Source organism: Aedes aegypti, chromosome 1 (assembly GCF_002204515.2).
Source record: "Aedes aegypti strain LVP_AGWG chromosome 1, AaegL5.0 Primary Assembly, whole genome shotgun sequence".
Lineage (NCBI taxonomy): Eukaryota > Metazoa > Arthropoda > Insecta > Diptera > Culicidae > Aedes > Aedes aegypti.
This window is the reverse complement of record NC_035107.1, coordinates 229,931,783-229,944,250: the sequence shown is the minus strand read 5'-3', so window position 1 is coordinate 229,944,250 and position 12,468 is coordinate 229,931,783. Positions and strand designations below refer to the sequence as shown.

At 40.1% G+C, this 12,468-nt stretch overlaps 1 protein-coding gene across 1 annotated transcript in view; it reads left to right on the top strand.

The window, feature by feature from the left end:
* Nucleotides 1-12,468, top strand: part of LOC5578274 (homeotic protein empty spiracles) — a 113,843-nt gene that overhangs the window by 89,162 nt on the left and 12,213 nt on the right. Inside the window, exon 2 of the mRNA XM_001663752.2 lies at nt 1,614-1,768. Coding sequence (XP_001663802.2) covers nt 1,614-1,768 — 155 coding nt within the window. The remainder of the gene's footprint in view (nt 1-1,613; nt 1,769-12,468) is intronic.

The window sequence follows — 12,468 nt, the reverse complement described above, 5'->3', positions numbered from 1 at the left end:
ATTCGCGCTCTTTGTAAGCAGCGTTGCCTACCTTCCAGATTTGTCTGGAATATTCGAGATTTTTTAGGCTCCATTTCACAAAAATTTAGAAGATCCAGATAAAATTTGTGATGAATTTGTAAGGTTATGTAAATAATTTGTAAGGTTCTCCATAAACGTCATAGGAGATCCAGACTTTTCCCGACAAATATTCAAAATTTTCCAGATTTTTGAAAAATTGACTTGGCATCCCTGTTTGTAAGAAGTCGCCCTCGTGATCCCATGGTGATGTTTGCAATCAGTGACGCCATGCTAGGGTTGACCCGGCCCCTTATGAGGTTCCAAGTTGAGAGCCCATTGGGCTGACAAGAAAGCGGTAAACCAGATCCAGGGCCCGTTCAAGCCAACTGGTGGTTTTTCATTGGCGCTAGGGAACATGTCTCTAACTCCCACTCAACCGCTACGGTTATCTGTCAAATGTAAAAGGTAAGGAAAAATACATCAATATCTACTGTTCAATCTGGGGCCCAGATAGCCGTAGCGGTAAACGCGCAGCTATTCAGCAAGACCAAGCTGAGGGTCGTGGGTTCGAATCCCACCGGTCGAGGATCTTTTCGGTTTGGAAATTTTCTCGACTTCCCAGGGCATAGAGTATCTTCGTACCTGCCACACGATATACGCATGCAAAAATGGTCATTGGCATAGTAAGCTCTCAGTTAATAACTGTGGAAGTGCTCATAAGAACACTGAGAAGCAGGCTCTGTCCTAGTAGGGACGTAACGCCAGAAAGAAGAAGATCTACTGTTCAAATGAACAGGTTTGGCCGATATGCGTTCCGTAACGAACCACTGTGCTGTGGAGTGGTTTGTAGTGTTTGGTTTTATCATGTCTTGAAAGCCGTCCGTTCGGGGCCCGGTTGCGAAAGATTGATCATCAAGTTAATTAGGCATGTTTTTAATAATATTTATTCTGCTTAATCGTTTTTGCTCTCGCTAATTACGATAATTGCACTCAGCGTGCAATTTCAGCTCGATTGCCCTTTCCCTTTAGTATGTGTGTTGGCGTCCGACATAGGCTAAACAATAGGCTGGAGGCCCTTTCGGATCTGAGTAACTTTCCGGTGGAAAGTTCATCCGTAATCTTTACTTACCACATTTGGTAAATGGCAAATTGCATGCCACAGGGAGTCCATGTGGAAAGTAAATGTAATTCAATTATCAGACACGAGTTTGTCATGTTTATTGTTAAATTCAAACTAGTCAAGTACTATTATTACTAATATTGTCATATTAGTAAACTTTCGTTCAATCATATATGTCTTGTGTTAGACCTTCATAGTGACGATATTTCTAATAAGACCCACAAAGGTAAGGTTTCCACATGCTTCTCCACAAAAGCTTTCAAAACAGTTTCTACAGGCTTCTACAAACAAATCTTCCCAGAAATCTAGAAAAAAAATGCTAAGAAGTTTCCACAGAACTCTCCCTTTAAGCTCAATGGTCTTCACAACGATTTACTCAGAATTGAGAGCGAAATTTTCCTGTCAAATATTGTAGGTTATACGTATGTTTATCCTTATTCAAGACAAATGTTAGAAACTCTTAAAGCTGTAACTTCATTCATTTCTTTTCCAGGTTACCTCCTACCGTTCCGGAAGCCAAAACGAGTGCGAACGGCATTCTCGCCTACGCAACTGCTCAAGCTCGAGCATGCGTTCGAAAACAACCACTACGTGGTGGGAGCGGAGCGCAAAAGCCTAGCTCAAGCTCTTGGCCTCACCGAAACGCAGGTATGTACCACTGTTTGCATAGCTTCATCTCTTGAAGTCAAAAATAATTAAAATCACCTCAACAGCCACCGGCAATTCCATCAATGTGACATGATTTTTGACGCGTTCCTGTTTTCTAATACTGCACACCATGTGCTAACCAAACCAAGATCGCCTAGGGGCTTGAAAGTCAACAGTCAGCGTTGAAACAATTTTGCGCCCAAATTGATTCCATTTCTTCCCATCTCGGGCACGATATCTGTGCGAACATCTACAATGTTGTGGAAAGCCAATTTGGCACCCCTCCGTGCGAGTTCAAATTCAGCTGGAGAGATAACCATCGCCCATCGCGGCAAAAACAACGGCAACAGCAGCAGCCCTACCATGAAAGTGTATGATGTCTGACACACTAGTTAGCACTCCCTAACGGACGTCCTACTCGAAGTCTATTCGACGACACGATATATAGGACTGGAGAGCACGGTGTGTCTGGAGCCGTTATATACACAAAAATGATCATTTCCGCGAAAAATGTACAGTGTTACTTGGTGTTAATAAACTTCAGTTGATTTTTATTTTTCTGCTAAATAAAGTATATTTTTCTGAACTAATGCATAAAGCACGTAAAAACAACATGGCAGCATTAATTTTTACTTGTTATTCGGTCGATGAATGGTTTTTAGTTGAAGTTAATCATAAATTATTGCAAATCAGACTAAATCGAGTTCTGTTTGATCCTTCGACTTTGACGCTTGCTCCTGTGGGTGCGGGCGATGAGGCAGGATCAAACATGTCGCGCGTTGTTCGCGTAGCACGGTGGAATTGTATCGGATCGCGTTAGTAGTGTTTGATCCTTTAATCTTGTTGCTTGCTTTTATCGAGTAATATCACGAATCCGGTTAGGTGCATTTATTTGAAATTATATGTTTATCTTTTACCACAACGAATCCTTTACCCTAACCATATCCAAACTCCCAGTGTCTACTTGTGGAAGTGCAGATGACTACTCGGTTTCCATAAAGCAAGTAACACGTCAACATTTCCCTCCCATCCCTAAACTGACCTGCATTCAGAAGCAGCCGGCGCCGTTATTGTTTGGGAGCACCAGTACTTACTCATTGAGGATACTACTGATTCCAAGTAGTGTTTGTTGGTTCCCTGTGTAAGTACAGTTGTTCTTGCAATAACTGAGTAGCATCTGCGGGCGGTCAATCATGGTCATGCTCAATTATTATAAATCAGACTTAATCTTGATATTATCGGTGGGGGTGACAATGGGTCAGAAGGTCAAGAATGGGTCAAAAAAAATATTTGTATTAACTCACCAAATATATTTGAAACATTGATGTTAAATTTTAATTGTGTATACTTTCTTGATATTATTCAATATACAACGCTTGTCGACTGATGGGGTAGCTGCGCAATACCGTCAGCAACTAGACGAGCAGTTGGGAAGAATCAACGTTGCTGGAGACGTCGACAGCCTGTGGGACCCTATCCACGAATCTGTGACAACAACGGCGCGGGAAGTGATCGGCACTGGTCAACGACGAGGACAAAACCACTGGTTCGATGAAGAGTGCCAGAGAGTGACAGACATGAAGAATTTCGCCAGAAGCCGTACGCTTGTGGCCGGTACCCAACAGAACAGAGAACGGTACAGGGTAACGAGAGCCGACGAAAAGCGAATCCACCGCAGAAAGAAAAGGCAGCACGAACAAATTGTGGTAGCTGACGCTCAAAAAAAGCATGAACCGGAATGATATGCGGAGATTCTATGCAACGGTCAATGGTGCGCGGCACAATACCGTTCCAGTGCCCGCCATGTGCAATGATCGAGAAGGGAATTTGCTGACCGATAAAACGACGGTGGCTGCCAGGTGGAAGGAGCACTTTCAGCAATTGTTGAACGGTGGAAATGGAAATGTAGCGAGGAACAGGATGAACATAGATGACGACGATCAAGCTGTGGACCCACCGACCATAAGAGAGGTTAAAAAGGCTATCAGCGAGCTGAAGAACTGTAAGGCTGCTGGGAAGGACGAGATCCCGGTCGAGCTTCTCATGCACGGAAGCGAGCAGATTTACCAGTCGATCCACCGAATACTTCTGAAGGTATAGGAGGACGAAGAATTGCCGGCCGGCTGGTTGGATGGCCTCATCTGCCCTATCTACAAGAAAGGGCACAGACTGGAGTGTGCCAATTACAGAGGAATTATCCTGCTGAATTCGGCGTACAAAATTCTGTCGCGCATCCTGTTTAACAGACTGCGACCGCTCGAGGAGTCCTTCGTCGGCGAATACCAAGCTGGTTTTCGTGGGGGCCGTTCGACAACGGACCAGATGTTTAGCTTGCGAATGATCCTAGACAAATTCCGGGAGTATAACTTGTAGACCATCTGTTTATTGATTTCAAGGCGGCGTACGACTCAGTGAAAAGAAATGAGCTTTGGCAGAAAATGTCTGAAAATGGTTTTCCGGCGAAACTAATTAGGCTGATACGTGCTACGCTGGATGGTTCGAAATCAAGTGTTCGGATCGCAGACGAGGTGTCAACCTTGTTCGTGACGTTAGACGGATTGAAGCAGGGAGACGCATTTTCGAATTTACTGTTCAAAATTGCACTGGAGAGTGCTATTAGGAGATCTGGTGTGCAGAGAAATGGCACTATTATCACAAGGTCGCACATGCTCCTTGGCTTTGCGGACGATATAGACCTAATCGGAATTGATCGCAGGTCAGTGGAAGAGGCCTTCGTGCCTCTGAAGAGGGAGACAGCGAGGATAGGCCTGACTATTAATTCTACCAAAACGAGGTACATGGTTGCAGGTAGAGATAGAGTCAGGCATGGTGGTGTAGGTGTTGAGGTAGTGTTTGATGGGGATGTGTTTGAAGTTGTTGAAGAATTTGTTTATCTTGGAACACTCGTGACATGTGACAACGACGTTTCCCACGAAGTGAAAAGACGTGTTGCATCTGCGAATAGGGCCTTTTACGGACTACGTAACCAGCTTAGGTCCCGCAGCTTACAAACGGAAACCAAATTCGTCCTGTATAAAACATTGATTCTTCCGGTGGCGTTGAAAGAGTCAGACCAGAAAGCTCTCGGTGTTTTTGAGCGTAAAGTGCTGCGGACAATACTCGGTGGGAAACTCCAAAATGGTGTGTGGCGCAGACGCATGAATCACGAGTTGAATCAAGTGTACAAAGATGCGAATATTATCAATCGTGTAAAATACGGCAGACTTCAGTGGGCTGGTCACTTAGTACGAATGTCGGAAGAAAAGATTGCGAAAATAATATTCAGCAGGGAACCAGGTAGAGGTCGGCGGCTTCGGGGAAGACCACGAATACGCTGGCTGTACGCAGTGGAAGAGGATCTGGCGACCCTAAACGTTCGGGGCAACTGGAGAAGTTTCGCCCAAGACCGACGCGATAACTTTTTTGTTTCCCGATATTTTTGTACCATTTTCTCACAAGTTCCTAAAAATCGCTTCTGTTTTCAGAATCTTTGTCGTTAATTTCACAGGCTACTGAATATTTATCGTATTCGGATATTCTCTCTTCGAAACAATACATTAATATGAGTATGTTGTGAAAACATGAAGCAATTCGGTGCTGCCGTTTTTGAGTAATGAACATTTAGGTTTCTGGTACCACGCTGGTCAAATAAAGATCTTGAAAACTTCAAGAAACATCATACCGTAATTTTCAGACATTTAACTCTCTAAGCCGCATTCGAAAGGCAAAGAGCTATTCTTAATTCGTATGTTTTTTTATCCAAAAACATTTGTTTTTAAAGACAATTTACACCGTCTTCAGCCAAAGGCTGCACAGACTGAACGATCACTTACATTAGGCAACGGAGTGATGAATTTTTCGTTTGACGAAAAGTTTCCACCGACCGGAGCGGGAATCGAACCCACACCCCTAATACAATACGCTTAAACGACTGACGCCGCTAACCGCACGGCCACGAAGCCCACAAACTTTTGCACGATGACTTGAACGACTGTTTCATTAATTTTAAATAGTTTTCAGATTTCTCCGCAAAAATTTTATGAGTGCTCTTTAAAGAATATAAGATTACGATTCTAATGACACCTAGTTTCAAAATTCTGGTCGATTCAATGCTGAGGAAATTACAAAGTGTATTTTTTGAAAAATGCCGCAATTTTAAGTAAAAATGTTTTTGGAAAAATAAATACGAAGTAAGAGTAACTCATTGCCTTTCGAATGCGGTTTAGAGAGCTTCAATTAGACGTGTAATCCCACAGATATGGACAGAACACTTTTGTATGTTTTTTTAGTTTGTGAACCTAAACTTTTGCACGGGAGTGTAAATCCTAAAAGACAATTTTAAAGGATATCCCTAGAAACTTTTGAAGAAGTTATTGATTAAATTTTAGAAGACGTTTTGACTGAAATCTTGGAGGTTGTCCCAAGGAAATCGATGGATAAGCTACTGGATAACTCTTAGCGAAATTGAGACCTTCTTAAAAAATTCTCAAATAAGTTTTGAAAGAATTTTGATCATTTCTGAATTAATCTTACTAGAAATTCAATTTCTTTGGTTGACCTTAGGAAAATCAAGATTGAATTCTTGAGCTTTCCTTAATAAAATACTAAGCACAAAAAAATCCTAAGTACAAAATAGTGAGATTAATTCCCTAGGAATGTTGTGGAAAAATTCATTGAGAAATAATCACTAAAATTTCCGAAGTAATATCTGAACATTTGGGAAAATACCAGAATTCCTGAAGAAAATCATGAAAAACACATACAGTTATAGGGTAGGTGTACCAGTTATGGACATAGTGGTTCCCTATTTCGCCATACGGGATTACTTGAATGTTTTCACATTTTGAAAGATTTTTTGTGTTGTAGTAGTAAGATTTTAGATATATCTTGATGTTTAAACATTCAAAAAGATTTAAAATCTGAAAGCTCTCGAAATTTCCCGTATGGCCAAATAGGGAACCACTATGGCCATAACTGGTACACCTTCCCTACTTGTCGTAGTGTCATAAAGAATTCTAAAAAATCTTAGTTCTTAGAGAAATGTCTACTCTGAAGCTATGATAAATCAAACTTTTATCTCCTGAATCCTGTTAGGTTTCGTTTTGTGTTCTTGGTTCCTTTGGGATGCAACGTGATCATGCGAGAAAAAAAATTGGACAGTCTCCGAAATAATCTAGAAACGGATGAAGACTAATGGGTCGTTTTGTATGAGGGATGACAAAATATTTTACAACAGCCTACTTGATGACAAGACGAAGTTGTCCAGGAGCACTAGTTTTATATAATTTTATTATGGCCGTATCAGTCATGCGACTCAGAGGCAAAGGGAATCTGTAGAAGATTTTTGCAAATGATGAAAATAAATAGGTGGATAGGCGTCGCAAGGGAGCGAAAAGATTGAAGCGTCCTGTATTTTGCTAACTTCTTTATTGGAGAAGAATAGGCTCAAAGCTATGAACTTTGCTACCAACTCAGACAAAATACTGAAGGCCTCAATGTGCCCATATACTTTTATCAATCACACGAACGGTTCTATCGATCGATGACGGATATTGGGAATTCACACACAGTCACAAATTGTTTGTCTCAATCATGTGTACTCTTTCCGCCGGAGATATTTTTAATTCTTCCAATGCCCTCCGTGAGAAACATTCTCAATTCTCTTTAAATTCAATCTCTGAACCAGTGTTGCAATTGAACGCGTTCAGTTTGCAACTGAACGAGGGATAGGCTTGAACAATAAACAGTTCATAAATTTGAACCCGTGCGAGCTGAAAATTGAACGTGAAATTAAAACTGTTGTCATGGCAGATACACGACATATTTGAATGCGGAAGTTTTGCAAAGATGTTGGGAAACATTTATGGTTCAATATATTTGTAATAATATGAATTCAATACGTTTTGATATAGTTTTTTTTCTGGTTTTCAGCTTCATTGTGCATTTTGAAGTGAGTTCATGAGCAGGTGCAGAACCTTGCCCGAAAGTTAAATGCTTACTAGGTTCTCGTGCAAAATTAGAACGCATTCAGTTCACTATTGGCTCGCGTTCAATTCCAAATGCATCTCTGCTCTGAACCTTGAGTTTAAATGACACAATTTTTGAATGTCTTCTCCATGAATTGAAATATTCTCAATGAAAGAAAGAGGAAGTGTTAGATTTGAACTCAAGGACGTTTATTTTTGTAAATTTAAAAATGTTTCGGGGTTGGGGTCTCTCAAACGGCTGGTAAGATACAACACTTGCACAAGGGGACTTTCTAAGCCAAGTGGTTACAGTCCGAAGTTACAAAGCAAAGCCATGCTGAAAGTGTGTGGGTTCAATTCGCAATCGGTCCAGAAGTTCTATTGGCTTCTCGGAGCATAGACTATCAACGTATTTGTACACAATATACGAGAGAGAAAATTTCAGCTTAGGCAAAGAAAGCTCTCAGCTAATAACTGTAGAATTCAATAATGAACACTAAGCAGACAAGCAGGTTCTGGCCCACTGAGGACGTAATGTCAAGAAGTTAAGGCTTGCACGCCGAAGATTAAAGGTTCATGTCTGGATCGGAAGAAAACGTTTATTTTATCTTGTTTTTTAATTTCAAATTAAAACATACGACATGTTGAATTTAAGAACTGTTTAGATGATATTGTCAAGATTGAATAGTAGTGCACATCCAAGAGCAGAACTATTAATATATGTTTTACTCCTACACAGTATCTATTAATATATTTTTTACTCCTACACAATATCATTCGAATGGTGGGTGTAGTATTTTTTTTCGTTAATAAAGGTTTCGGACACACCGTGGAGAGACCTAACCTACACGTACCTCTACATGTGTTACGTTTGAAAAGTCCTTCTTTTGATCGTCGTTTCCATCTTCGGGGACGGTTCTTGTGGTTGTTGTTGACTCACTTAATCTACCGTATAATCGGATTAGACGCGCAGTCTTTCGGGACGGCCATGCACGCCATGCACGCCTCGCTCCGATTGCTTGAATTCGATTGCTTGCCCTCAGGGGGAATCCAAAACAGACTCGGGAAGGGTGACGGAGGAATTTTAAATAAACACTCAAATAATATTTAAGAATTGCTGGTGGGGGAACTATGTGTAAAAAGTGCCGTCGGGATAAAACGCGCCACAGATGAAAGTTATTTAAGTCTTTAATTTTCCAACTTACATTGTTGGAATAATCAAAATCTGCCCAATTGTACACTTCAGGTTAATTTTCAGAACTCTAAGTCTTAAAAACATCCTATAAGAGGTGGAGTTTCTCAAGGCAATATTATGCAATATTTTCACATCTGACTTACCTGAGTTACCGCAGGGATGTCAAAAATTCTTGTTTGCGGATGACACAAGCCTTTCCGCCAAAGGACGAAGCCTGCGTGTCATCTGTAATAGATAGCAAAAAGTTGGTACATGTTTTCTGCATACTTGAAACAAAAAATGAAAGATATTTCCTAATGCTTATAAAACTCAGCTTATAACATTCCAACATAAACCAAAAGCTTTTTATTTGAAACCTTCAAGAAGACTAGACAGTTCTATAACTCGAATGGGGCATAGAACTGCACAGTGTCTGCTGCATACATTAGAAAAACAACTGGACACACGTTATACCTCGCTGTTTTGAAAATAGTTGAAAAGATTCATTTAAGATATGATTTGCTCAAACCAATGACTTTTTCAGTTATTGCGAGCTTGGCATCCCTGTAAACCCAATAAAAATACAGATTCCGATGGAATTCACAATTGAAACTGAGTTTTGCTTTTAAAGACGCATATTACTCCGCCTTCCCTTATAGAGGAATATCCTTTGGAGCGTTCGCGAAGAAGGGAAACCTGACTGGCTGGAACGCCGACGGGGTGATAATTTTCCAGACATTATCAAGTCGTTCCGGGGTTTCACGCTGCAAGTGGGGTGGAAAATCTATGGCTCTGGATGGACGGCGTGTCGCCATTTTTCGGGGTTATTCGAGGCCGACAGACTTGGTTTGGGATCCCGTTGAATAATTAGATTAAATTACAACCGTGTAGCCTAATTGTGGTGTGGTGCCGAAAGGAAGATGGCCCATTTTAACGCTTGCATGGGAGTTTCAGCGGTGCTTGGCGACTTGGTGACTTGTTGGGAAAAGAAATAGGAATATGGGGTGCAATTGAGGGGAATGTGTTGTACGGTTGGCGTCGTTCGGATCGACTATAATCGGAGATGGATAGCACTTGTTTTTGTGACATTTGATAGCATATGAATAGACTTAGCGACTGTATTGTGGGATTTAGATTGGTTATGATATCTAAATACATGTTTGTTCAACTTTGTTCTTAAATCTGAATAGTCTGAATATGGGTTATTCAAGACTAAAATATTTTATTTGAGACCTTCATGTTGTCACGATGAGAGAGTTTCCAATAAATTGGTCAGATGAGGTTATCTAGGGCGCATGCTAGACGAAAATTCAAGCATTCAAGCTAAATGTAACAAATATGTAAAATGTCTCTATCCCCTTATTAATAGAAAATCAAAACTTTGTCTTAAAATCAAACTTTTGATATTCAAACAAATTTTCAGGCCAGCCATGTTGTATGCTGTACTAATATGGACTAGCTGTTGTAATACCAGGAAGAAAGCTCTGCAGAGAATTCAAAATAAAACTTTGAAAATGATTCTGAAGCTTCCTCCCTGGCATAGTACTAGTGAGTAACATAGAATATCCAATATTGAAACATTGGAACAAATGTCGTATAAAATTATAAAAAAATGGACAAAAATCGTTGCAATCTTCAATAGAAATGTAATGTGTAACAAAATGTTAATAAATGCTTTATTTAATATTACCAAATCAGGATAATAGTGTTTCCTTACAAAGCACACCTAGCTATAAAAAATGAATGTAATGTATGGATTGATACTTATAAAGAATAAAAAATGGAATATGAATAGCAGAAATACGAAGAAATGAATTCGAGGAATAGGAATAAGATAAATAGAAATACGGTGGAAATGAGCAGGCGTAGGAGATAGAATGGAATCTTTGAATAAAATGGGAATAAGAATAACTAATAAATTGTGGCATATTAATATGGAAACTCTTGATGAATTGTTGGTAAAAATGATGGATGAATTCCTTATAAGATCATTGATGGACTATTAGCTCATGTTCTTGATCTTTGATGGTTCCTGTATGTATCGTTAACATGTTAATCCCGGGGTTTTTACCCGATTCGCTGCACAATTCTTGTTGAAAAGGTAATTAAGCTATTAGTGGAACCCTGTCGCATTTATTGGCAGATTTCTTGCAATATTTTTCATTGTTAATTGCCTTTACAACTTCTTAAGTGATTCTTGTGGTATTCTTAACAAACATCGGTTTTTGTATATTTCCCGCAAAGTATAAATAGAATCAAATAGATGGTACCAATTAATAATAATCTCTTTTTATATCCTATAATAGGTTCTGGTTATATTTCCTAAAATTAGTCTGAAGTTATTTGTGAAGATCGGTTCCAATTAATTATCTGATATATCCTTCTAATAATAAGTCATTCCGGTCATGTATCCGTGAGCAGAATACAGATTTTAAACGACAAGTTCCCCTACCCATCCAACAATGGCCTCGTTATAAATTTCATGAATAAATTCGTTACGAAAATTGATACGCTTTTTATTAACTGTCGCCGGCGCTTCATCCCTACCGAACAAAGCCGAATGATGATCTTCTCTGCCGCTGAGCAGCAAGGGACCCAGATTTAGGGCCATATCATATCACGCAACACCCCTCTTCAATTTATGCTCGAAATTGAACTCACACCATTATTGCTAGCACGGTATCATATTTTCCTCAAACACCCTTATAACTCGTCGCAAAACGCTTTCCACCATCATCGAGTATTTGCTCGACAAAGTGGTAACAATTTATTTCCTCTCACCCTAGCCTGAATCCTGTAAGCCAAAAGGCACCCTACTTCGTAGGAATGGTGATACAATTTACATTTTGTCGCATATTTCAGTATCTTTTTTTTCGCTCAAGTGACTGTGCTTCATGATGGAACTCGATTTAGGAAACCTGCAGTGCGTCGTTGAAAGCCGGAGCCAAACATCTATTGGCAGCAGTGCTGCCAATTCCATGATTCTATGTCTAAGTTCTGCAACAGTTCTTCCGTTCTAGCTAATTGGCATTACTGGTTGGATGATTTCACGTGAAATCATACCGCGCATGCACCACAATATATCCCTCAGTGCAAACTCTCACTGCAAAATAAAGGCAAACGACTGAACGAGCTGACGACACTTCGCAACATTAGCACAATCAATAAAAGTATTACGCTACACAATTTTCCATTATTTGCTTTAGTACCCGCTCGCGGATTCCAATCTGCCAATCTTCACAGGCAATTTAGCGTTTTCGTCAGGCACTCGGCATGGAGTGAACTGTAGTGGGTCGTATACCAGCAAACCAAAGCCATAGCCAATCGACATAATGCGTGTAAAGCGCGTAAAGTACACCGCACCGTGTCAGCCATCTTGATTAAATTATGATTTTTTGCGCATTGACAATGAAGAGAGAAAAACTAAGGTGTCGTAGTTGGTTTCAGTGTCATAGTGGATGGTGAATTAGCCCCTCTACTGGCAGATTCATGTTTTCACCACAAACATATTTTCAAATCACGATAACTTTTTGTATTTGGATATTTTTACACCATTTTTT